This window comes from Pithys albifrons, chromosome 1 (assembly GCF_047495875.1).
Source record: "Pithys albifrons albifrons isolate INPA30051 chromosome 1, PitAlb_v1, whole genome shotgun sequence".
Classification (NCBI taxonomy): Eukaryota; Metazoa; Chordata; class Aves; order Passeriformes; family Thamnophilidae; genus Pithys; species Pithys albifrons.
Genome location: NC_092458.1, coordinates 108,453,410 through 108,478,074, shown reverse-complemented (window position 1 = coordinate 108,478,074; position 24,665 = coordinate 108,453,410). Strand labels below are relative to the sequence as shown.

Sequence of the window (24,665 nt, the reverse complement as noted above, 5' to 3'; positions counted from 1 at the left end):
CTTGTCTTACAGGGCTGACTCCTATATGGGTTTGTCACCTTTGAAATACAAAAAGTAGCTACCACAGCCCATTGGTTACCCTGCATGCATAAATTAGGCAGAGACCATGGAAGATCAATCAAGGTGACACTATATTCATATGCAAAATACTCACACAACCCATGTGTGTATATATATAGAGAGAGATAGATCTCCATTGAAACTTAATTGTTGCAGAGGCTTTGTGAAAATCCTGTCCGTAGGATTTTATTTTACTTCATTTTAATGTGCAGCTACTAAGTTCCCATCATTTTCCTTAAGCTTACAATTAGAGACAAGATAAAAATAAAATATGATTGTAGAATGATTTTTCTTTCAAAAAATTGAATTTATTTCTTCCTCACTCTTTTCAGGACATCTTACTATGTCGTATAAAGATACATAGATGTGTTTCTGAAGGGTAGCATTAACTATACTATTAAACTTGCAGATTACCGAGTCAATGACAACATTGCTCCAACTATTCCGTACAACCAGTCGTACGACCAGAATACAGGTGGATCCTACAACAGCTCAGACAGAGGCAGTAGTACATCTGGTGAGTATCTACAGTGTTTTCCAAACCTTAGGCCTTGTACTGTTCGGACACTGTAGCCATGGTTAGCTCTACCTACTGGACTTAGAGAAGGAACGATGAGGAGGAACCCACTATCAGGAGAACAGCACAGGGATGTTAAACAGCACAAAACTAGCTCAATGGGTGCCTGTATTTCTGTTGCATCCTCATGTTTGCTTAGTGTCATCTAAATGTCCAAAATTGTGAGAGTCATGAAGAGACTGGCTTTCTTAATGTTAATACCCTACTGGTTAATGTTACAGTGTCCAGATGGGCAAGTCATAGAAATTCCTTTTCAACTGCCACATACACACACACACAAAAAAAGAAGGAAAAAAAAAGAAAAACAGGATTTTTTTTTCCGTCCCTTGGGTCTACTCGCCCAAGACTGGCCTTATTCATGAACACTCTCAAGATACCAGAGTATTTGAGTGATGCTTAACAGAACTGCTTTGAGAAATTTTTTATTTTAGAAATTAAACCCATCCATTTTTTAAGTAAAAAAGAATTGTAGATTTCAGTCACTATATGTCACAATTATTCTTGTATATCATTCAGATGTAGACACTAGATAATTAAAGTTATATTTTGTTTGTCATTGTTACCTCTTATATATAAACTATCTAAAAGTCCTTGTTAAAAATCTTGAAACAAGACAGTTTTATGTGCTGGAAAATGCCAGCCTAAGCACTGAAATTGTACTCTGTGCTGTGGAACCACAGAATATGATTTAATTCAAAAGATGCTCTATTATTGCGGTATTACCTCTTTCAAGTTTGATTTCTAGTAGAGGTATGAAATATTCAGAGCTAAACCAGAAACTATCCATAGGCTTGGTTTGGGGCTTTACTGTGAATCTGAGACTGTTTATTTACATCAAACTAATTACAGGGTGAATTATGGTCACAGTCAATAGTGCTGAGGACTTTTCACATCCTGTTCTGCTGTTGCCTTTGATAGTCTGGTATCCTCAATCCTAACCAGGTTCCAATTCTGACCAAGGCACAGCAGAGACATAAATATGCTGATGAGCCTGCTGTGCCTCTGGGTGACCTGAATTCTCAGTGTGGCTGGGGTGAGATAAGCACAGCTCCCAGTTCTCCCAGCTGCTCAGGGATGTTTTTCTGGGAGACAGCCTTTTGCCTGTTCCCAGGTCTACAATGTCTGGATGTGGTGCTGAGCTGGTACTCAGTGATGTTTAAGACTTGAAATTCATCATGGAACATCTCAGGGGTATGGACCCATGCAAATTAAAAATTAGATGGTGGTATTCTCCATGTTGATGCCTCTTAGGGTTATTCAGAAGTCCAACAAATTATAGTTCTACACCAAGGACTCCAGCAGGAATGAAGCAAGGTGACCAGAGTAATAAATCAGTTGTGCTGAATCTAGCATATATCATGGTGCTTAGGTAGAGAATGCAGATGATTGTCACCTTGGGATGGTTAGGGTCTTGCTTGACATATTGAGATACCAAAAAAATAATTGTACATAGCTAAAACACATGTCTCTGGAAGCTAATGGGGGACAATAATAAGCGGAACTACTGTCTGTAGGAGTGGAAAATCTGACAGCAGAAGTGAGATAAACAAGCTTCCTAAATCTTACTGCAATATATTTAATCTTGTGCAGATTTAACTACAGGAATATAAAATCATGCTTCAGATTAAGAGAGAAATGTGAAGGATTCTAAAACATACTCAAAAATAGTGACTTTATCTACAATAAAGGAGTAAAAATAACAAAGAAGATTTAAAATATATACCAGGGAACAATTGTTGAGTCAGTTCTCACAGCCATGTCCAAATTTAAAATTCAAAACCACCTGAGTAATTGGTCTTATTCAAAGTTATTTAAACTATTAAAACTGCGTTGTTTTATTATGAGCTGTAATTTTGCAGTAGTAGTAGTTGAAAACATTTGTGAAATACATCATTGATATTTCTTTTTTTTTGCCCTGTTATTTTAGTTCTTCCAGCAATTATTTTCAACTGCACCTGCCATTTAGACTAAAAGTAGTAATTTTATTGTGCCTAAAATGTTTCAGTGGACAAGTACAAATTACATATATTCAGTGACTTAATGCAACAGTGGAACTTTAATAGATCATATCTGTATCATATTGTATATTAGGTTCTGGCAATTAAATAGTATAAAGGCACTTCAGAAAATATTTCAACAGCTCATTTGTTTTAGATGATAATCTACAATGTAATTAATAGAAGTAGGAAGCTCACTCTAACTGACACTACTTGTAAAATTCATTTACGATTTTATCGCATTTTGACTATTTATTAACAATTAAAGTTTTGCATCCCATGTGCTTTTTTCCGTGGTGTGTAAAGTTTCTGGTTAAATTCAACTCCTCAAGGTGTAGACTAATTCTGCAACAAAGATACAAACTAAACGCAAGAGTAAATTCACAGAGAATACGAGAGCATCTGGGAAGGACTACAGATATTTTGTGTTTCACAGCTAGTGCTGAAGAGAAACTTAAAAGCATTACAAGTATGTGTTGCTTTTTATTCACAGGGAGTCAAGGGCACAAGAAGGGTGCTCGGACCCCAAAGGCTCCCAAGCAAGCTGGAATGAACTGGGCAGACCTTCTTCCACCCCCTCCAGCACATCCACCTCCCCATAGCAATAGTGAAGATTACAGTCTTTCAGTGGATGAAAGGTAAGAAAAGACATCGTCCATTTCTCACTTTAGTCACTGGTTAATTGAAGTGTAATTTGCCCTACAAGCTGGCAGTGAGACCTTCCTTAAGCACCATTTTGGTGCTGCTCATCTAGCTGTAGTGTGGCTATTTAGAGAGCAGTCACTGACAGTGGTGTACATCCACTCAGTGCATCCTTACTAAGCTGTTCGCAAGAGCACGTAGAACAATAATTTGTTTCTGGGCTATTTATACATGTATCAGATATGCTAATTACACAGTACAAATTTAAGTCCTTATTTTCTTAAAAAATTAATTTTAGCTATGACCAAGAAATTCCTTGTCCTGTCCCACCCGCAAGGATGTATCTGCAGCAGGATGAGCTAGAGGAAGAGGAAGAAGATGAGCGAGGTCCTACTCCACCTGTCCGAGGAGCAGCTTCCTCTCCAGCCGCTGTCTCCTATAGCCATCAGTCAACTGCCACCCTCACCCCCTCTCCCCAGGAAGAACTCCAGCCCATGTTACAGGACTGTCAGGAGGATCTGGGACACACACAACACCAACCTGACCGGAGGTGTGTGAATGCAAATGTAGCAAGAGAGATGTGACAAGAGTCATCCTAGCCCCACTGAAGATTGCTGTTGTATTCAGTGAGGCCAAGATTTTCCCCCAGATATTTGTTCTGTTGATACTTAGCTTCTAATCCAGGATGCTAGAACTATTTTAAGCTAAGAAATAGGTAATTAAGTTGCTTTATCATCATACCATGGAAAGAAATGCAGTATATCACTTTACGGTACGTATGATGCTGACATAAGTTAAATTCACAGGCATCAGGATATTAAAGTGGTATCGTTAACACAGCTTACCATATAATTACAGTTCCATTGTTTCCAATAGATTTACTGCATTATTACCATAAAATAGCATGCATTATTTCACAGTAACTGTGCAATTAACTTGTCACCAATATGTATGAATATATATAAATTTATAATTTATATAACCTATAGATTTTCCTCCTCTCATAAATCTTAATGCAGGAAAATACAGCTTGCAAAATATTCTTAACATCTCCGTCTACCCTTATTTAAAGGAATGACCAACATTAATAAAGATGGATATTTGTTACAGAGAAATTTTGTTTCTTCTCTGAGTTGCTTTTAGTACAAACTATTTTGCATATATGCTCTCACAGCTCCTCTTCCATAAAACAGTGATATTTGAATGAGGCTTTTTATGTATAATGCTTACTTGTCTTCTTTTATTTAAAGAAGGCACAGCTTTTCTGTCCCAAATTATGTTTCTTTTATTATTTTTTCCTCCATTCATTTGCACATATTGTTTGTTACCACAAATATATAAAGCTATAATATTCTAGCTTTAGTTATACAATCCATGATGAAATTCATTTGATCTTAATGAGTAGACTGTAGAACTTCGATTTTATTCATAGCTTACTGAACATTTATGGATGTATTTTCCAGAATGTCTTTTTAAAAATTTAGTTCATCTTTGTTTCTCATTTTTTAAGTAAGCAGTAATTACGAATCCTTTGTGAAAAGGCTTGAATTTGCTTTGACTTTTGCTCTTCACTTCTACTTGATTTGCCTTGGTTTGTTTTCTTTACTCGTTATAGTAACACTTGTTGTACTGTGTATTTTTCACTCTTATCTTCCTGAGTCTTTAAAATCACTCCTTTTATTAGGATGTGGCTAATAATATTTGCTAATAATATTTCCACTAGTCGTGATATGTTGGTCCACAGAAATGTTCATTTAAATTCCCTTAAATTTTCTGGGTTATTTAGAGGTTAAACTAGCTGGACACAAATGGATAAGGGAAGTGCTCAGAGCCTGTTAGGTTGTGGCTTTCCAGAACCTCTCATTTTCTGGAGGTTGGGAGAGGCCTACTGACATAAAGAATGGAGTAGACCTGGGAGCAGATGTATGCCAAACATGCACAACCAGCCAGCAAGTGCCTGGAAAGTAGAAAGTTTGCTCAACACAAACTCTCATGACTAATCACTGTAAATGTCATCTAAAGTAGTGGCAGCAGTAGCTGGAAGGATGTCCCAATTTACGCTCCTATGGCATACAACTTATTCATTTTATGGACTGAAAAAATAAAGTGTATATTTATTTGGTTCTTCCTACAATGGTTAAGTCTAGCTTTGCTGGAAGACTTAGAATTGTTAGTGATTAAATTTGCCTTTTCTGTCATTTTTCAAACATTATTTGGTTTTTCTGTATTCATCTCATCAGTTTATAAATATTCATAGAATTCTATTTACTTGATCTGTAAGGCTTGGCTGACTACCTGTTCCATCTAATGGCATTGATGTGATCTGTGGCTGCTGTCTTTTAGTTGGATGTACTCTGCTCAACAGCTGTAGCCCATTCTGAGAGTGGAGGTTCTGTTTTGAATATGGTGTGACAATACCTTGGAAATAAGAATAGATTCCGAGTGATGCCTCTCTGTATTAATTTCAGAAATTTTGTTAATATTTTTTGTAGTGAAAATAATGTTTAAAATATTGTTTGTCATATTTTTATGAGTTTTACTTGTAGTTTTGCTGATTATCTCAATTTCTGATAATAACCAGGCATCTAGGATAGGATTCTGATGGTGATGGCGTACTGTAACATTTCTCTGTCCTGTCAGCTTGGTAGAAATACAGCAAACTGAAATAGAAAACTGTGCTCTGGAAGACTCAACAAGAAGAGAAAAAGAGTAAAGATTTAGTGGGATAGCAGATGCTATCAATGTTAAAGCGAGAGCTGAGGTAGGAGACAGTGTCACTGTAAAAGTGAGACCCACTGCATCAGATAAACTGAAAGAAGTACTGTTAATTCTGCATGCCCGTGAACCAGCTGCTCTCAATTAGCCTGTCCTCAATCCAGCTTGGCAGCCAAGCTATATTTTCAAGAACCCTACCATACTTTGTAACCAGTTACCTGTCTTCTAATAGTAAATCCTAGAGAATAGGAAAACTGGCAAATACATCACAAGGACAATTGTCACAAGACCTTTAAATTAAGGCAGTAAAACCTTATTGGGCAAAGGTCTCTAGTCAAAGCAGGTAGAAATTCCAAGGCAGCAATGGCTTCTGGGATCTGGGGAGGGGGGAGTGGTGTTATTTAATGATTATTGGATATATATCCCTAACTGACCTATTCTTCATTCTGTTAAGTACTTAATACAGCAAGTGAAAAACAGTTGATAGATGATGTAAGTCCAGGGAGTTTTCAACTTGCTCTTACCATAGAGTATTAGGTTTTTCCCTGTTAATATTTCCTTCCAAAATTAATGTATATCCTCATTTAATTTTTTTTTAAATGCATGTCCCACATGCAAGAGAAAAGATTTGACCTATGAGAGTCATCATTGCTTAATGAGACAATAAGAGGGCAAAGTTGACAAAGGAAAGTTACTAGGGAAGTTTTTTCAAAGCAGACTGCAGCAAAAATTCCTGGTGAGCAAAGCCAACAGGACAGTCATTACTGCAAAAAGTATGTTCTCCTGTCAGACAAATGGCAGCTCAAGAGCATGTCTGTGGCCCTGTGAAGAACTGATGACCATGTTGCTATCGGGGACTTCTGCGTGAAGTATTACCTAAACTTGAACATTGATCTAATGATGTCTAATGCTGTGCCTCTTCAAGCTGGACACACCATTACTGACAAATTAAGATCAAAATAAATCAACCTATACATCTGTATGCATTTTGCCATCCCTAATTTCTAGAACTAACATTACAGTAGAGAATTCTTTTTTATCACCTAGAACAATTTTAAAAATAACAAAATAACAGTCTGTCTTTTCATATCTTTCTGAATCACAGGGGAGGGTGGAGGGAAGGTAATGTTTACAGAGCAATCTGTTTGGGTAGATGCATCTGTTGATGTCAATAGTTTCAAGCTTATAGAGCAATATAAAGACATTTCTTTTGCTCATATTCTCAAGGGTGCACAAATAATTTTTTTAATGGTCACATGATCTGTAACCACCTCTTTGCTTAGTTGTACATGTACTGCTTTAGGGAAATTGAACAGCTTTATTAAAATAAGCCCATTTTCATTGAAATCAGTGATAAAGGAACCGTATTAAAAATTCAGATTTCTGTGTAGTAGATTTCAAACTACAAAACTGTCAGTTCTGATTTACAGCAAAAATAAGAACTGAAAAACTAAACAGTGCTGAACCTTTCTGACATAAATTCTGGTGATTTAAAAAAGCAAGTCAAGCTTGCTGGGAAATAAAAAAGGGGTTTCATCAATGTTCTATTTGCTCTGATTATGTTAAATGACTTCGATTCTTCTCACCCTTGTATTTTTGTACAGACGTCAACCTGTGAGTCCTCCACCCCCTCCAAGGCCCATCTCCCCACCACATACCTATGGATATATCTCAGGGCCCTTGGTCTCTGATATGGATACTGACGCACCAGAAGAGGAAGAGGATGAGGCCGATATAGAGGTTGCCAAGATGCAGAACAGGAGGCTCCTTTTGCGTGGCCTTGAGCAGACGCCTGCCTCCAGCGTTGGGGATTTGGAGAGCTCTGTGACAGGGTCCATGATCAATGGCTGGGGTTCAGCCTCTGAAGAAGATAACATCTCGAGCGGGCGCTCCAGCGTCAGCTCCTCGGACGGCTCGTTTTTTACGGATGCAGATTTTGCACAGGCTGTAGCAGCAGCTGCGGAGTACGCTGGTCTGAAAGTGGCCAGACGTCAGATGCACGATGCAGCAGGAGGTGAGTTGTCCTCTGTTTGGTGGGGAAAGACAAAAAGTGGCCATTGTGAAATGAATCTACCCGCAGATGCATCTGAATTATTAGAATGTTGTGTGAAGGCTGTGCATTTATTCTTGTGGAAGAGTCAGGAAAAGAGTTTTAGTGAAACAATTCAAAGAAATTGCTGCTCTTTATTGTTTTTCATAAGTGGTGCCTAATCTTTTGGTCTCATTGATTATTGACAAACCTCAACCCTGCGTGGTGAATTTGCATCCAGAACTGAATGAGATTAAAAAAAACAACAACAACAGAGAAAGGATGAAAGGATTACAGAATTCTGTCATGTCCTAGTACAAGGCTCCCAGTGTTTTCAGTCACTCTTCATGAGAAGATTTAATCCCTCTGTATTGAAATGTCCAATAAAGAGTAAAAATAGGTTTACTCTGGATTTTATTTTTTCAAATCCTCTGGATTTGAAAAAATAAAATGTTTTCCTTTGAAGAATTCTGTTCAACCTCTTGTTCTCTATTACTGGGACAAACTGGCTTTGTGTTGGTTTCGTAATTTGACAGCTGTTATAAATTGCGGTTTGGATTATGGATTATGCATATGCGGCAAGGTCTTATGCATATGGTTTTTTCCTTTTTCCTTTCTCCTGAATCACCATTGGACATATGAAATATAATATTTGAAATACAATATACTGGTTACTAATAGCCCTGGATATATACAGGTAATCAGTAACCTGACTAGACCAAATAAATATTGTTATAGTGTAGCTAAGAAATAAGAAAACGGCAGGTTGGGATGCAAGTTTCAGGCAGATCCATGAATGTTTTGAAAGTCAGTCCTATTAAACTCCCAGACCTGGAGAAGAGATACTGTTGTCATAACTGTGTCCACCCTGATTCCACAGATTTTCCACCTTCCTCCAATTTCTGATATCCTTTCCCAGTTAACAGTCCTTTGTTCCATTTCGACACAGCTGTTCATCATGAAGAATGAGAGAGGAGGTAATTTAGTAGTTCTGGATGAAATCCTGGCCAATTGAAATAGGTGGCAAAACTCCCATTCATACCCACATGGCCAGGATTTTATCCATTTTGTACACACAAGTTCATATAAGTATGTATGTCTACATGTGTGTAGATTTATATATTTAGAAAAGGCCTTTTTATACCTGGTTTCAAATAATTCTGCAACAGTTAAGTCTGTGTTGTATAGTGATTTCTATATATTGATATTACCTGTGCCTGACTACACATCCTAAAGATGTGACACTTCTTATCTGCAAATAAGCTGTGATAAAATGCCAGTCATACAGCCCTGGTGGGTTCCTGATAATTCACTCAAGGTGGCAGAGGGGGCTTCTGTACCTGAGACCTGCTGGTGGCTTGCTCTGCTTAGGGCATGTATGACCTTGCATGGCCTGAGCTAGAGGAGGTGAAACGTGTCTTGAAAGGAAAACATTTTGCAGTTTTCAGAAAGTTGCAGGACTGGAATCCTGCTTGTTCTTGCCTGCTGATGGAGTTCATGCTCCTGGGGCTACCAGCTACTAAGCAGCTGGATAATTTCTGTGCAACTAAGCCAGCCTGCTTACTGATAGGATAGCAAATGCTTTGATTTAGTTACAGCTCACTGTAAAACTGGATGATTTTATTACTGTTCCAGCAGTGTCTTTTCAGGTTTCATATAGCTAAGTCATTCTGATGTGAAAAAAGTGAAAGGTCTTACTTTAGGTAAGAAAAATAACATTGTCCTGTTACAATTTCCAGGCCGTAGACATTTTCATGCATCACACTGTCCTAGACCCACCAGCCCTGTATCCACCGACAGCAACATGAGTGCTGTTGTAATTCAGAAGGTCCGACCTGCCAAAAAGCAAAAGCACCAGCCAGGACATCTGCGCAGAGACGTCTACACAGATGGTGAGTCAACTGAAATGGGTGAAAACGTCAGTGAACCTTTCTAAATACCCATTCAGCTTGTGCGTGTGAAATTTTTCCACAGAGAGAACATTATGCCTCAGAATTCAGTGATTTGTGTTTCCTGTTGCTGAACACACTGAACAGATTAACCATTTTAAATGCCAGAGTTCCTTAATACTGTACATTGATGCTTCCACTCCAGAGCCTTGCACCTGTTTTCTATAGCATCCTAATCGGCTAATTACCATCATTATTTAAGAGTCCAGATAGTACAGTCATTGAGAATAATATACAGTTAGGATTAAAATCTTCATTCACGTGACTGACTATTAAAACCTTCAGAATGTGTCTTTTCCTGAGAAAAACAATTCACTATTCCAATGACACACAACACAAATCAATGAATTGTAATCCTGACCACGCCATTGTTGCAAGCAGTTACTTTGTGAGTAAAAGCAAAATCTAATCATCTTCTCTTGTGCCTTCACACACAATATCAACTCTTGCTGAAAAGGTAGTGCTTGTATTCTCTTGGGGGTGTAGGAGGATAATGCAAACACTGTGATGTTGTCTAGAGAGAGCCTTTAATGAAAATGCCTCAGGTGGTGCAGCTTTTATTAAAGCACTACCTTCCAGTTTTATAAAACAACCCGCAGGCTTTGTTGGAAATTCATGTAAGATAAATTCTCCAAGACTTAACCCATCTTGTCAAGTTTGCTGAATTTGCTAACGGGGTGGGAGGGGGGAGGGAGGGGAAAGAAAGGCATCACTCCCCCACCTCCTGCAACAACAATCTGATTAGGACTTTCATTACCAGTCTGAAATTTTTCAAAGAGGGGCATCATTTTCCATTATCATATGAAAGCCTAATACTATAGATCCTTATCCAGGGTTACAAGAAGGGAGTTTTGAACCACTTCTCCCTATGATTCCTGCCACTTGATGAAAAAATTTAATACAAAGCTCAAAGCACGATGAGCAGAAGTAATTTAGCAATGAGTGGTTGTCCGTGCTATTATCTGTACTTTATTCTGCATATTTTCTCTCAGTGGCATCTATCTGATATTAGGCTGCGTTAAATACTGGCATGACACAGTGCACCTGGGCCTCTTGGCTTATGCCCAGGCCCCTTCTGTCAGTGAAACTGAGCTGTTGGAATATTATCTGATTTCAAGAGGTTATTACAGTGGGTTTGTTCATGTTTGCTTCTGTGAAAAGGACAACACAAGGTGTAAATGCCAAAATTGTACCAGAAATGTTATGTTTATGAGATGCTTGTAATGGCGTTTCACAAGATTTTATTGACATTTTATCAGCCTTTATTCTCTTGAATAGAATGCTCTTAACTAAATAATTGGCAGAGCATCAAACCTCAATGCTAACATAACAGCTAGGACATCAGAAATAAAGTCTGGGCAGGAGTTTAATGTGCCCATATACTTCTAACACAGGGATAAATAAGATGTGGGTATGTACTTTGATGGGGTTTTTTTGTAAAAGTAGTTATGCAGAGCTAAATCATAGAGCATTGTCATTAGATATTGCAATAGATTTGACAATCAGAATCAATATTTGTTTTGTGTTATGTAGCATCTGCTTACTTCAGCATATTTTCTAATTAGGTAAGAATTTCCACTAACATCTTTAGAGTGCAATACAGTGTGGTCATTCAGGGAATAGCAAATTATGGCTTTAATTTCTGCAGATCCAATAAAACCGGGTTCAAAGGTTGAATGGGTTGTTTGGGTTTGGGTTTGATTTTTCTTTAATGTTTTTTCCCCTCAGTCTATTTACATAGGCATATTTGGAACTTTACTGTAGATTATAACCATTCATTTTAATAGCCACATCTAGTATATTGTGTCCGTTTAGAATTAGCTGTAAAATAACATTTACTAATTGTTTTCCTTCATTGGAGAAAAACGATACAGATGTATGAAAGAAACATTTAAGCACCTCTGACCTTTCCCAGATATACTTAGGTTTTCCTATTGGCTTGGCATCACAATATTATTTATCATTTTTATAAAAGAGTGCCTGATGCAGGGATTTTTTTTTATAATGGGTGAACATACATGTACTTATGGTAGAGGCAAAAAAAAAGAATATACTCTGAATTCAAGAATTTATTGGTTGCTAGAAACATTCAGTAAATACCAAAAGGAGAAAAACACATTGTTTCATTACTGTCTCAGCCTTTAAAATGGAATTTACTTTCACACAAAATTTTCTGCTGTTCCCAAATTACCTGAATTAGTATTTCCTAGAAGTTTCATGAAATACCAATGTCATGAAGAATTTAAATGATTAGTTGATAGAAAGGATATATAAACAAATGTTTGCATGATGAAAATGCGAAAAGTGTTATCAGCAGCAATCTATGTGAGTCTTAAAAAAGTCTTTGGGACTTTTTCCCCTTTGTACAGAAAGATTTGTGACAGAGATTGGTACAGTGCTCTCTGATCTACTCTGCATTGCACAAGTAGTAAAAATTCTATATTTTCTGTGAGCAATAGTTCAAATCAGTTGGTACTTGGTGTGAAACGGGATTTCAGCTCGGTTATTTTGTTCCTTGAAAGTCATCTAGGCAGTGAAATGTTCTTCATATTTGTTGCTAAAAATCTTTGCTCAGTAGGTGGTAAGGATTAAATTGTATGAATTTTTAATTGCTCTTCATCTAGCCTTTTAAGAGAGCTTACTAAGAGTGTATTACATGAACCAACTAGCAGATGGATCCTCTGTCTCAACCTTGTCTGACCTACTTACATATTTAATTTAAGAAACTAAACTTTAAAAGAATACATTTGTCTTTTCTAAAAATAAATATAGGGAAATCTCTTCTGAACTGTCTTGAGTTGATTTATCAGTAGTTACAAGAGTTGCCACTGTTTCGATTCAGCAGGTGTTTCAATATGCCATTGACAGTTCAAATGAAATTTTAAATCTTGATTTTTTTTTAAATCTCTAAGTGACAAAAAATACTAAACATTTTCAGAACTAACTGGTTGAGAGTATGACTGAGTTATTTAGCTGTGTTATCAGTGACATGACTTGAGGGCAGTTGAATTTCTCACAAAAGGCAATTGAACATCTGCCAAATATTCCTCGAATTTTCACTTGGAAATGTTAAGCCATTATGCATGCCAACACCATTTGTACTTTTGTCTCCCTCTGCCTGTGCAGTACAAAAAAATTACTCTGTACAAAATAAATTTTAGCAAGGTAGAAAATAAGGAGGAGTGCATTTCTTACCTCTGCTAAAAACCAGCTTTTTACTGAAAGATAATTTTTCAGGTGCCTGCCCTTTTCTCTGTCCTTCTGAGTCCATTCTATTTTGTAAATACTGATTTTGGTACTGAGGGAGGGTTTTTGGGACGAAAATTGGTTTGATAATTATGTAAATATGCATAAAGGCAAGGGGAAAAACTGCAACACACTGCTTTTATACATCATACTGGGTTTTGCTGTATCTATTTTTTTTCATCCAATTATTGTGTGCAGTTTGAACCATGTTTCTTGAAAGAAAACGCACGAAAATAACTTCAGTACATGAATAATAGTAGCTCAGATTAAGATGTGTCTGGGAATTGTAAATGCTGTTAAAGCTTTTTGTAAGTCAGGAACAATACTGTTTTGCATGTCTGCAAAAACATACATTAAAAAAAAATTCCCTTTGTACTTTATAGAATCATAGAATGGCCTGGGTTGGAAGGGGGCTTGAAGGTCATCTCATTCCAACCCCTCAGGAGCAGGGACACCTTCCACTAGACCAGGTTGCTCAGAGCACTACCCAGCCTGACCTTGAACACTTCCATGGATTTTATCCAATATTGCATGAACTCTATAATTCTGCTGTTTTCTTCAGGGTATGACTGTCGAAATCTAGACTGATAAGAGTTTAAAAGAGAGAGTTGCCTAATAAGTCCTCTTTTGTCACTACTTGCAGTTCATCTTTTTGTGCTTATTTGTGGTTTCTTCACTTTAGTGTCAGACTAACTTAGCAGATTATTTTTCCTCAGTGGTGTTCTGCTTATCCCATTATTCCTGTATATGTTCTCATTTACAAAATTATCATCACTCCTTTCAAAAGACATCTGTGAAGTTTCTCCTATAGACCCAGCTATGAAATGGCATCCGCTAATTGTTTCAGTTACATGGGAAGCAGTATAACAGTAATACATGACAGGAATGAAACATGTGAGCACAGCTGACCTTTAACAAATATTTCTGTGTTCCTTATATTGGTTTGATGTTGCTTTGTGATTTATTTTTTATTCCTTACAATGGAAGCTTCCATTTTGCTTTTAATAAGAAGTGTGCCAGTTTGTACTCGAGGAGGCAGATTGAATCTGGATTTTCTCTGTGATCTGAGCTGTTAAAATAAATACCACAGGGGTGTAATAGTGTTGACCTCTGAAAAGGTTTTTTTTTCCTCTGAAAAGGTTTTTTCTCAGCAAGAAGTACTGTGTTATAATGAAGATTTTTATAGTTTCCCTACAGGTTGCAAAAATGTTCTCGAAAGAGAATATCATTTTTCTTTGGTTATTGCTGTACCATAGAGCTACTGCTGGTTTATGAAACTTTTTATATCAATGCATCTTTCCTTTCCATAGTCCAGATTTAACACCACTTTGTTCATTGTCCTGTGTAACTGGATAGAATTTTTGAATAAAGTAGTTTTTTCCAAGTTGTTTTTCATAGGCTACAGAAAAGAATCTGTTGCTTCCCTTTGATGTTCAGCCAGTGCAGTGCCATGCCACATCTGTTGGACACTGGCTCCAAGGGTGGCTGAAGAGGCTGATGTTCAGTACCTACAGACCCTTTACATCAGCAGGCTCAACAGAATGACTGTTGGGTGCATTGGTAACTTTATAACAGAGACAGTGAGTAGGGCATGTGAGCCACAAGACACTGTTTACAGCTGTGGTTCCAGAAGCCTACACTCCTGAGTGTCTTCATCAACTTCTGAGTAAGTGTGTCCCATTCTGAGAGCACATACTATGAGAACAGAGTATCCTCAGAAAGAAAAGTGTTGTTTGAATCTCCATGGGATAGTGCAGAGTTTTCCTTATTTTTTAAATCTTGTCGAAGTTTGTAACTGCTGCAAGAGATGGGAACCATCACTATCTCCAGCCCTGCTTTTGAAGAGCAGTTCTTGTGCTCGATAAGCTTTGGTATGGATTTGACATAGCCTTATGCACTGAGCTTTCAAGGAACATACTGCACACAACTGTGAGGTCTTAGTCAGACATCACACAAATTTTAATATAGTTGTTGAATTGTAGGTTATATCTGTCTCCAGACCAACACTTTCTGCAGCAGGTATTGGTACTTAAGATCTAATGGCTGTGGACCCTTGTGATCCAGAAATCCACATTTGCATCTGCAGGACTGGGCAGCCCATTGAAAGTGGTTTGGTTTTCTCTTTTGGTGACAGAACCTCACAGAGAAATTTTAGAAGAGTTAGTCTGAAAACTACTCTGATGGCTGGAATTACAGAGTTTCATTGCTAAGGTTGAGTATTGAACAGGATTCACCTCTGTAAACCATGTCAGAGCAGTTACGGATAACAAGGGAATGCAACAGAACCTCTTCTATACTTTCTTGCCAAAATGTGATGTATTTCATATCTTCCTGAATCAGAAGATGGGCCTCTGTTTCAGTTTTGGTTTCCTCAGATAAGCAAGTCCAGCTCATTGCTCGGAGATCTGCCTTTTTATATCTTACTCTGTATTCCACTATTTCCCATTCCATACGTGAAATTATTTTCATAGAATCGTAAAATACCATGAGTTGGAAGGGACCCACAAGGATCATCAAAGTCGAACTCCTGTCCCTGCACAGGAGACCCTCAAGAATCCCACCATGTGCCTGAGAGCATTGTTCAAATGCTTCTTGAACTCTGTCAGGCTTGGTCCTGTGACCACTGCCCTGGGGAGCCTGTTCCAGTGCCCAGCCACTCTCTGGGTGAAGAACCTTTTTCTTACATCTAACCTAACCTAATATCTCTCTGTCTAACCTAAACCTCCCTGAGACAGCTTCATTTTGATTCAGCTGCTTAGTGTATCTAAGCTTACAGCCAAGTTACATTATGCTTTCTCAAGTTTTGGAAATGACACTCATTTTTCTTAAAAGATACCTGCAAATATTGAGTGTTAACTAGATACTTAAAATTAAGTCTCAGTACTCCATTCTTTAGCTTTAGCTGCTCTCCAAAACTGATGATCCCCAAACTGTCAGAGTTCGACAAACTACCCAACACAAATTGCAAGGAATATAAGACCGGTTTCCCAGCTTGTTCTTAACTAAAAGGAAGGGAAAGAAAGCATCACAGAGCCACTGAATATGCTGAGCTGGAAGGGACCCACAGGGTTCATTGAGTCCAACCCTTAGCCCTGCACAGGACCATCCCCAAGAGTCACACCATGTGCCTGAGAGTATCATCCAAATGCTTCTTCAGCTCTGTCAACCTTGGTGCTGTGACCACTTCCCTGGGGAGCCTGTTCCAGTGCTCAAGCACCCTGAGGGTTAAGAACATTTTTCTACTACCTAACCTAATGGATTTAGTCCCTTATTCAAACTGTAAATTAAAAGAAGAAATTTTCTAACTTGCTTTGTTACTTTTTGTGGTGGATTTTTTTTTACCACAACAGTGGAGTTAATGCATCAGGATCCCATGTCCCTGAAGTATATCCAACCTTACAAAAAGTGCTTTATAACATCTTTCTTCCTTATCATCCTCATCCAAGCAACTGGTAAAATTTGCAACCTTGTTTAAAACAGGTCAGGGATAAGTTCAAGATATGTCACCAGTTTAACATGGTGAATGAAGCCCAGTAAGCTTGTATAGAGCACTGAATTCTGCATTGCTGCACTTTTCCACAGAGCTAGATCAAGTCTCTCATACTTTGGGTCACTGGAAAGCCTCTTGAAAATGTCTGGCATCTGCCATACCTGAATTTATATGTATATGTTAGATGCCTATTTTTTTTCTTATTCAGGAATACTACCTTCACTCTTGGCCCAATTTAGTGACATTTCAGTTGAAACATTCTCTTGAATAGACTGAGAATTAGCTGTATATATAGCGAAGGTGTTTGAAAAACACAGCTGCTGCAACATTAGGAAGTAGGAAGAATAAATGCACAGTATTATAGAATGCTGCAGCAACATTAGGAAGTAGGAAGAATAAATGCACAGTATTATAGAATGCTGAAGTTACATTTTTTAATAGTGCTGGGTTTTTTTAGCAATCTCCCTTGAGAATATTAACTTCAGAAACATCTCTCTCATCTCACTTTTTTTAACCTATTCTCTTATTTCCATGGGAATTGTTCCTACAGCTTTGTTGTGAACTGTTTTTGTGTTGTTGCTTCCTTACTTGATTTCTATATTTTTTCTTCACATTTTATCCTCCACAAAGCACTGTTGTATCCTGATGAACACTTTACACATTCTAGTTTTATGTCTTAATGCAGGAATAGAAAGTTATAACCAAGTAAAATGTATGCATGGTTTATAAATAATATTTTAAAGTGTTTAAAATTTTAGAACCCCTTAAGGTGTGCTAATTTAATGAGACAAATTCAAAAGTCTTGTATGTCTTCTTTTTCTTTGTGCTTCCTAAGAGCTGGTTACTTCAGTGACTGACTGTATTTTTTTAATAGCTCATGACATACCCATAGACATCCAGAATATGTATGTTAGTTTAACGTATTATTTAAAAGAAAAATGCAGTAATTAATGTAATTTATCCTTACGTATGTCAGCAATGGATCTAATAAACATTCTTACACCCCAGCTAGCTTGCTTTAATGCTCACTGTCCTGAAGACCTTGAGCAATTATAGCCCAAGTTGCTGTGCTCTTGAATGGACTTAGCAAAAATGATTAATATCAGCAAGGCTACGTTAGTATCCTTAACTCTATGTTGCTATCCATAACTCACATGTGAATATCCAAGTGCTTGAAGTTTATTGCAGATTTTCGTTAATGATTTTTAAGAAAATACTGTGATTTGAAAAGGCAGTGGGAGGTCTTACTCTGTGTTTTTAAAGCTCAATCTTCAGAAAAATACCGATCAGCAGTTTTAACAGTAACATAATACTTTTTGGGGTGGGGAGAGAAGGGCACAGGGAGGGCTGAAAGTAAGCAGAGCATCTCTTTCTTCAGTTCAAGTTAAATATTATGTGTTAATTTCAGTAGTGTATGATGTCATCATAATCATTATTCTCTTTCACCTTTGTAGACTTGCCACCTCCTCCTGTGCCACCTCCAGCTATAAAATCACCAACGACGCAGTCCAAATCGCAGCTGGAGGTGCGGCCGGTCATGTTGCCAAAACTTGCTTCCATAGAAGCGAGGACAGACCGATCTGCGGAGAGGAAAGGAGCCAGCTACAAGGGGAGGGACGGGGTGGAGGGGAGGCAGCACTCCGACGTGCGGACAAATTCGGGCGAGCGGAGAGAATCGCAGGAACAGCAGAACGATGGGAAGCTGCGAGGAAATAAAGCACCAAAACGAGACGGCACACCAGCAAAAACTCATCTTCTTCAAGGTTATTTTGCCTGCTCTGTGTTTACTGAAGCATTGGGTGTTGATCAGCAGGAAACAGGCCAACTCTTTTCAGGTTGCTGAAGTTGAAGTTAGATCTTCTGAATTGCCACCATTTATTGTGATTATGCAGTGTTAATATAGGTCACACTGCAGTTCTTGCTAGGGTGAAACAGGAATACAGGCTTATAAAAAATAGATTTTCTACTTGCTGTCCTTACACCCACCATGTTTGAAGCTAATGCTGAGAAGCCCAAACAGAACTATTCCTTGAGAGTTGTAAGGATCGGTGTCCTTGCTCGTACTGTACATTTATAGCCTAGTTACATTTAATCTATCTCATTATAACCTGATTTATAAGGGAACTGAGTAAAGCTGATACAGATGGTAGATCTCTAAGTCAGATACTTAACAGTTCTACCAGATAATCTGCACTTTGCCCATTTTGCCTTTTTGTAAAGGAGAAAAGGGCCAGAATGATACCTGGTCCTACTTAGAAAGTAAGAAAGCCCTAATAGTCATGCATTAGTTATAAATACTGACATGGCATTTGAGTCGGATCTAATCAAAGTAATTTATTTTATATGGAAATTGGTAAGATTACTTATTTAATGGCACATGATTAATGGAACTTGGCAAGTGTTCACTAAGACTTTCAACACAATTGATACAAATGCCTGGTCCTTGCTACCTGCAGGTATCCAGGGATAATATTGGGAGTGAGTGGGTAGTAAGTTGGTTCAATGGACACATGAGTAAGGTTTGGTTACAGGGGATTGCTATAGAAAAAAGTTATTAGAAGGTTACCATAGAGGGTGATGCTGAAATTTTGAAATATGACAACTAACTGTGTTTCAAAGTCAGTCGAAGAAATGCAGGATCCAGTATATAGATGGAATGAGTTCTTTGTATCGTACATATGTTGTCATTTCCTTCTATCAGTCATATTGAAAATATACTACAATGAAAATATACTACTATGTTCTACATTTTCCTGTAGAACATAGAGCAAGAATCCTAAATTGTAATGAAGTGGACAGTAGTAATGAATTAGTTTTTCTATGGAGAACATTGCCTTGTAAATACTATAAATTTCCTTCAGAATGCTTATAATGCTCTTATGGAAACAGGGTATTTCATATTCCTGTCAGGCATCATTTTAAACCTCCTGAGAATCATAAAAATAAAATAAATCATGTGCATGCAGAAATTTTAGATTCACAGGATCTCTGGTCTTGTAAACATAAAAATGTGTGCATTTAATTATACAGAGGACATCCTGCCATATTCTAGACCAACATTTCCAACATCAAATAATCCCAGAGATCCCAGCTCCTCCAGCTCTATGTCATCAAGAGGATCAGGAGGCAGACAGAGGGCAGATCAAGCCAATCTAGCCCGAAGGAATGTTGCAGAAATGCAAGTACTGGGAGCATATGAACAAGGAGAAGAGGAAGAAGAAGAGATGGAGGTAACTGCAGTTGTAATACTGAAGATGGCTAGAATAAAGCTATTTTCTGTGTTTAAACAGATGCCAAGAAAAAACACTTTTGACCCAGAAATATTTCAGTTCATAAGAATTAGTGCATTTCTCTGTCTATTAAAGTTATGCCCAACCCAAGAAAATAAACTTTAAGAATGTGTCAAAAACATAAAAAACAAGTAATATGTAGCATAATATAATTGTCAGCATGCCAAAACTTATGGAATAGAACTTGCAGAAATACAGTATTTTAAAGTGCACTTTTCATTATCCAAATTCTTTCAAAACTGAAAATAAAGAACTAGAGCATCTAAAAACACCATGACGTCACCTTTCACATTTTTTGACAGTTTGTTATTGTAGATTTTATTAGACAGTGATACATGAACTTTTTTCTTCTTTTTTCTGCCTAATGACATTAATTCAATTTAAATTCAGATTATAGAAAGGGTGGCCAAGATACAGTCAAACTGCTGTGCATAATTAAAAGTAGTAACTATCGTGTAAAAACAAATTTCTTAAGAAGTATGTAAAACAAATTTTAAGTAATAGAAGTTAACATAATAATTTATGTCCTTTTCTTTCAATACAGGAAACAGAAAGCTGAAGACATGTACTGTAACAGGCTTTTAAAATCTAATCAGAAAAAAAAAATCACTTAAGATGCCTCAAGTCTGATGATGTTTGACGCCAGAAATAATGTTCAGTGCAATCAGAGTGTACAATTTTTCCTTTTCCTTCATGCCATCAGAATGCTAGTTTTTATTTTACTTTTTCTTTGTAAATCCTCCTTACTCGGAGCAGCCCTTGCCTGTTCCGTAACACTAAGTGCATCACCTTCGCTGCCCAAGGAGGCTGGTGAGCTGCTCTTCGTGGCACTTGGGCCAGCTGCTGCTTCAGGATTCGAACAGAAGGCAATTCCAGAGCCTGGGATCCCAAGGTTTCTCCCCAGCAAGGCAGTGCTTAGTGCACTGCCAGTACACCCGTGAGCCAGTTGGTAACATCGCATTGATGCAAAGATCCCGAAAGTGACCATCGTGCACAGCGTTCTTTGGTTCTCGGGGTTTCGCTGTAGTCTGTATTCAGTGCAAGTGATATCTTGCAATTTCAATACAGACTCTGTGTCTTGTTTTCTGCCAATCTCTCGCTAACCTTTTGCAGATGATACAGTTTGACAAATGCAAGTAAAATTAATTTGGGGTGAGGTGGCTCTTATTGTAAATATGTACTCATTTTAAATCCCCTGTGGTACTTTGATTTGTCTTTCCATTTTCATCATTAAGTACATTCTTATTAAAAATGTCCTTTGGGATAGGCAGGAGATAAGCCAATGTGATTGCTATTTTCCTAATCATAGCCTGAGCAAGTTTATCTGAATTTTTTTCTAATGCTCAGTTTCAACAATGCTTATGAAAAGAAAACCAATGGACATTTTTAATAATGAATAGGTAATATCATCAGCTGTTACTGGCCCAAATCTCAGACCTCTACTTGTGTCAATTCACCTTAAAGAAGTGCCACTTAAAGAAGTTTTGTTTGATCTTGGCGATGAATTTTTTTGTAATGCACTGCTTATCTTTTTTTTTTTTTGGTTTTAAAAGCACAATCACTAAACTTTGTTTGTAAACCATTGTAACTATTAACCTTTTTTTGTCGTATTGAAAATGTTAAGCTTTTGTTTGGGATATTTTTCATCTTTTTGTTAATGCTCTTTGTTTGTATTTGGAATATTTGAATGATGACAGACGGTAAAGTAACAAACGTAAATGTGGGCCATAATCAAAACACTTCTCACTTTTCCTGAACTTACAGAAAATTACCAATTTTTCTGTGGCCTCTCTCAACATTGGAATATCATTAAAGCTGAAATAGAGGCATTAGTTGCATTGAATTTGCCAAATGATGTCCTCTGTTTGTAGATTTTATGATCTTTTTTGTAATTATAAAATTTCTTTGTCATTGGTGCTAATGGAAAAATGTGTGTTTGTTTATTGACAGCTATCAGGACTAGCCCCAATGGAAAAAAAAAGGAAAAAAAAGAAGAAAAAAAAAGTGTTTTGGTGTTTACCGAGGACTGAAATTTTTCATTTAGCTAATTTTTAAAGAAAGGTTCCATAGAAAGGGTGTGCAGTACTAAAGGAAAAATCCATGTGATTAATGTTTTCATTATGTTCATGTAAGAAACCTCATATTTTAGCCATAATTTTGCATACTGAGGATCCAATAATCAGAAAAGTAATTTTTGTCACATTATTTATTAAAAATGTTCTCAAATACATTATCTTTCTTGCATAGTTTCTTGTGTTCCCTGAAACATAATTTTAAGGACAACTCTTATTTTATTTCCATTGGTAATAGTCAGAATCTGTTCCACTGAAATCATGCAGTTACGGTAGCATCAGCAAAGTGGGAGAGAGGTGGATGCAGCCTAAGGTTTTACATAATTACAATTGATTGCCTTAAAGATCTGATTTCTGAACACTTCATGAACTGTGATAATGAAAACTTCTCTTATCCTGCCAATTTCCAGAGAGAGCTCATGAAGAAAATGTGTACCAACAAAAGCATTCACCTCAGGGGTGAGACATGTCTGTTACAAAGGCCAAGTAAGTGGAGAGAATGAATATTGAGTCATATGTTTGTTGGGACCTGCACAAATGCAAGTTTGTCTTACCTTCCTGCTGTCCTCCTGGACTGTAGCCATTCTGTGGTTGGCAGAGTCCTGCTGTGGATCACAGTCTAGTTCATTGTCCCTTTTCCACTCTCGAATTTTCAGAAGCCTACTCTCCTACTGATCACCCTATTCCTGCCTTTCCTTATCCTATACCCATCACCCCAGTTAAAAAAAAATGAGGGAAAGAAAAAAAGATAGCCAGCACATTCCCTAAAAAAGTAAAACAACCATCCAAACACTGTTTTATTCAAAGAAACAGTTTGCTTGACTGCCTTTCCGAAGAGTTTTAAAGAGTCTGAAGCTACATCCTAAGGTGCTACACTGTGTACCACTCTTTCCACAGAACATTGCTAGAGCCTTGAAAGCTTAATCAGGCATAAGCCTCAAGTGTATATTTTTTGTAGTTGTGGTTTTGAAGCAGGTAAAGTGCAATAAGTTACATGAGTAACCTTTCTGTGTTGCTTTCTGGGGCGTGTCTTTAGTCCTCCTGCCTGAATTCAGACCACTACCCTGTGTTAGAGCCAGCATTATCCAGAATTTGCCACAGGAGATACACATCTGGGCTGCACCTTTCCTTTCGAGGAAACAGGAGAGGTTGGTTAAATGGGCACAACTGAATGCCTTTCCAGGCACCAGGAAATAGCTGGTTTGGAGACAAGCCATTGCCACAGCACAGTGTGGGGAACAAGATGGAGGTCAAGGAAGTGTCTCTGAGCACATCTGCCCTTGGCACAAAAGCTTAAACTGCTGCCAGAAGTGTTGTTGTGCATCACAAAACTGGGATGTGATTGCAGCTGTGGTGTGTAGACCTCTGTAAGGTCTATCTGCCCAGAAACACCAGTGCTGCATGCCTTGAAAGGTATTCACTTCATTCTTTACTGGCATGGTGACAAACTGGAAACCACACATTGGATCCCCAGCTGATTCCCAGGTCCACCTGCGCAGCTTCACTGGAAGTCAGACTCCAGAGGAAGTTCTGACCTCAAACAGCAGTAAATGAGAAATGTTGCCCTGTGACTATTTTTATGAAGTTTTTATAAATTTGGTGGTGGTGTTCCCTAAGAAGGTATTTGGATTGTTTTGTGACTGCATTCACCAGTGGTTGGCAGTGTCTTGAGATGATGTGTCACAGAGTTGTCAAGGCTTCTTGCACCCACACTGGGTCCTCAGCACACTGTGGTCTCACCAAAAGCAATGTAATCAAGATAAAATATGCACAAACTTCATCTTAAAATTATAACTCTTGTTAATTGATACTGAGACACACTTAGTCTTTGGCATTCAGGTACAGTAAAACAAGGTCATTCATGCATTAGCTACATTATCTAAAGAATTATGAAGTGATTGGCAAGCCAACACAGCAAAAGAAAAGTAGTGGTCAGAGCTTTTGGTTGTGCTCTATACCTAAAGAAAACAAGTATTGTGCTAGAAAATCCATACCTTCTGTGTGCTGATTTAATATAATGGATGTAGACGTTTTGTTTCTTGTAGTATGTCCTGTGAAATCCTGTATGAATTCCTGTTAAGTTTGAATTTACTCATAGTAATACTTATAGTTAATATACTATGGAAGATGTCTAAACTAATATTTATAAAATTTTAGAAAATGCCTTGCATAGATTTTAGCATTATTTATCAGTTTATTTTCTAATGGCTAATTATTCTGAGGCGTAAATGACAAAATGGTTTTATTTTAGGGTAATGCAAATATTCCTTAAGTCTGTGTTTCCAAAAAATTGCACAGTAGTAGGTTATCTGAACCTAAGCAATATAATTTACTTCAACTCCTGCAAATATATTTAAACTGTCTATCAACTCACTTCCTATGTTCCAGAGCCAACTATTAGTTACAATACCAAGCGAGTGAAATTATTGTTTTAGTTAGAATATAAATTTTTGCACAATCTTTTGCTTTTAAAATTCTCTTCTCTAGTTTTCCTTAATCTATCATCTTCCTTCAGGAAACCTAAGGAACAGGTAACTTCCACAGGAAAACTGTAGGATCTGCTTAACATAGCATCTGTTCTGCAATTTGCCCTTTCAA

General features: G+C 37.5%; 1 protein-coding gene across 2 annotated transcripts in view; it reads left to right on the top strand.

The window, feature by feature from the left end:
• ROBO1 (roundabout guidance receptor 1) overlaps positions 1-22,225 on the top strand; it is a 310,605-nt gene extending 288,380 nt beyond the window's left edge. For both annotated transcript variants that reach the window (XM_071563468.1, XM_071563457.1), the window contains 8 exons: positions 470-577; positions 3,128-3,272; positions 3,575-3,826; positions 7,596-8,005; positions 9,760-9,912; positions 18,160-18,468; positions 19,736-19,935; positions 20,540-22,225. In XM_071563468.1, the coding sequence (XP_071419569.1) occupies positions 470-577; positions 3,128-3,272; positions 3,575-3,826; positions 7,596-8,005; positions 9,760-9,912; positions 18,160-18,468; positions 19,736-19,935; positions 20,540-20,554 (1,592 nt within the window). In that variant the 3' untranslated portion in view covers positions 20,555-22,225. The remainder of the gene's footprint in view (positions 1-469; positions 578-3,127; positions 3,273-3,574; positions 3,827-7,595; positions 8,006-9,759; positions 9,913-18,159; positions 18,469-19,735; positions 19,936-20,539) is intronic.
• The last annotated feature ends 2,440 nt before the right edge of the window (positions 22,226-24,665 follow it).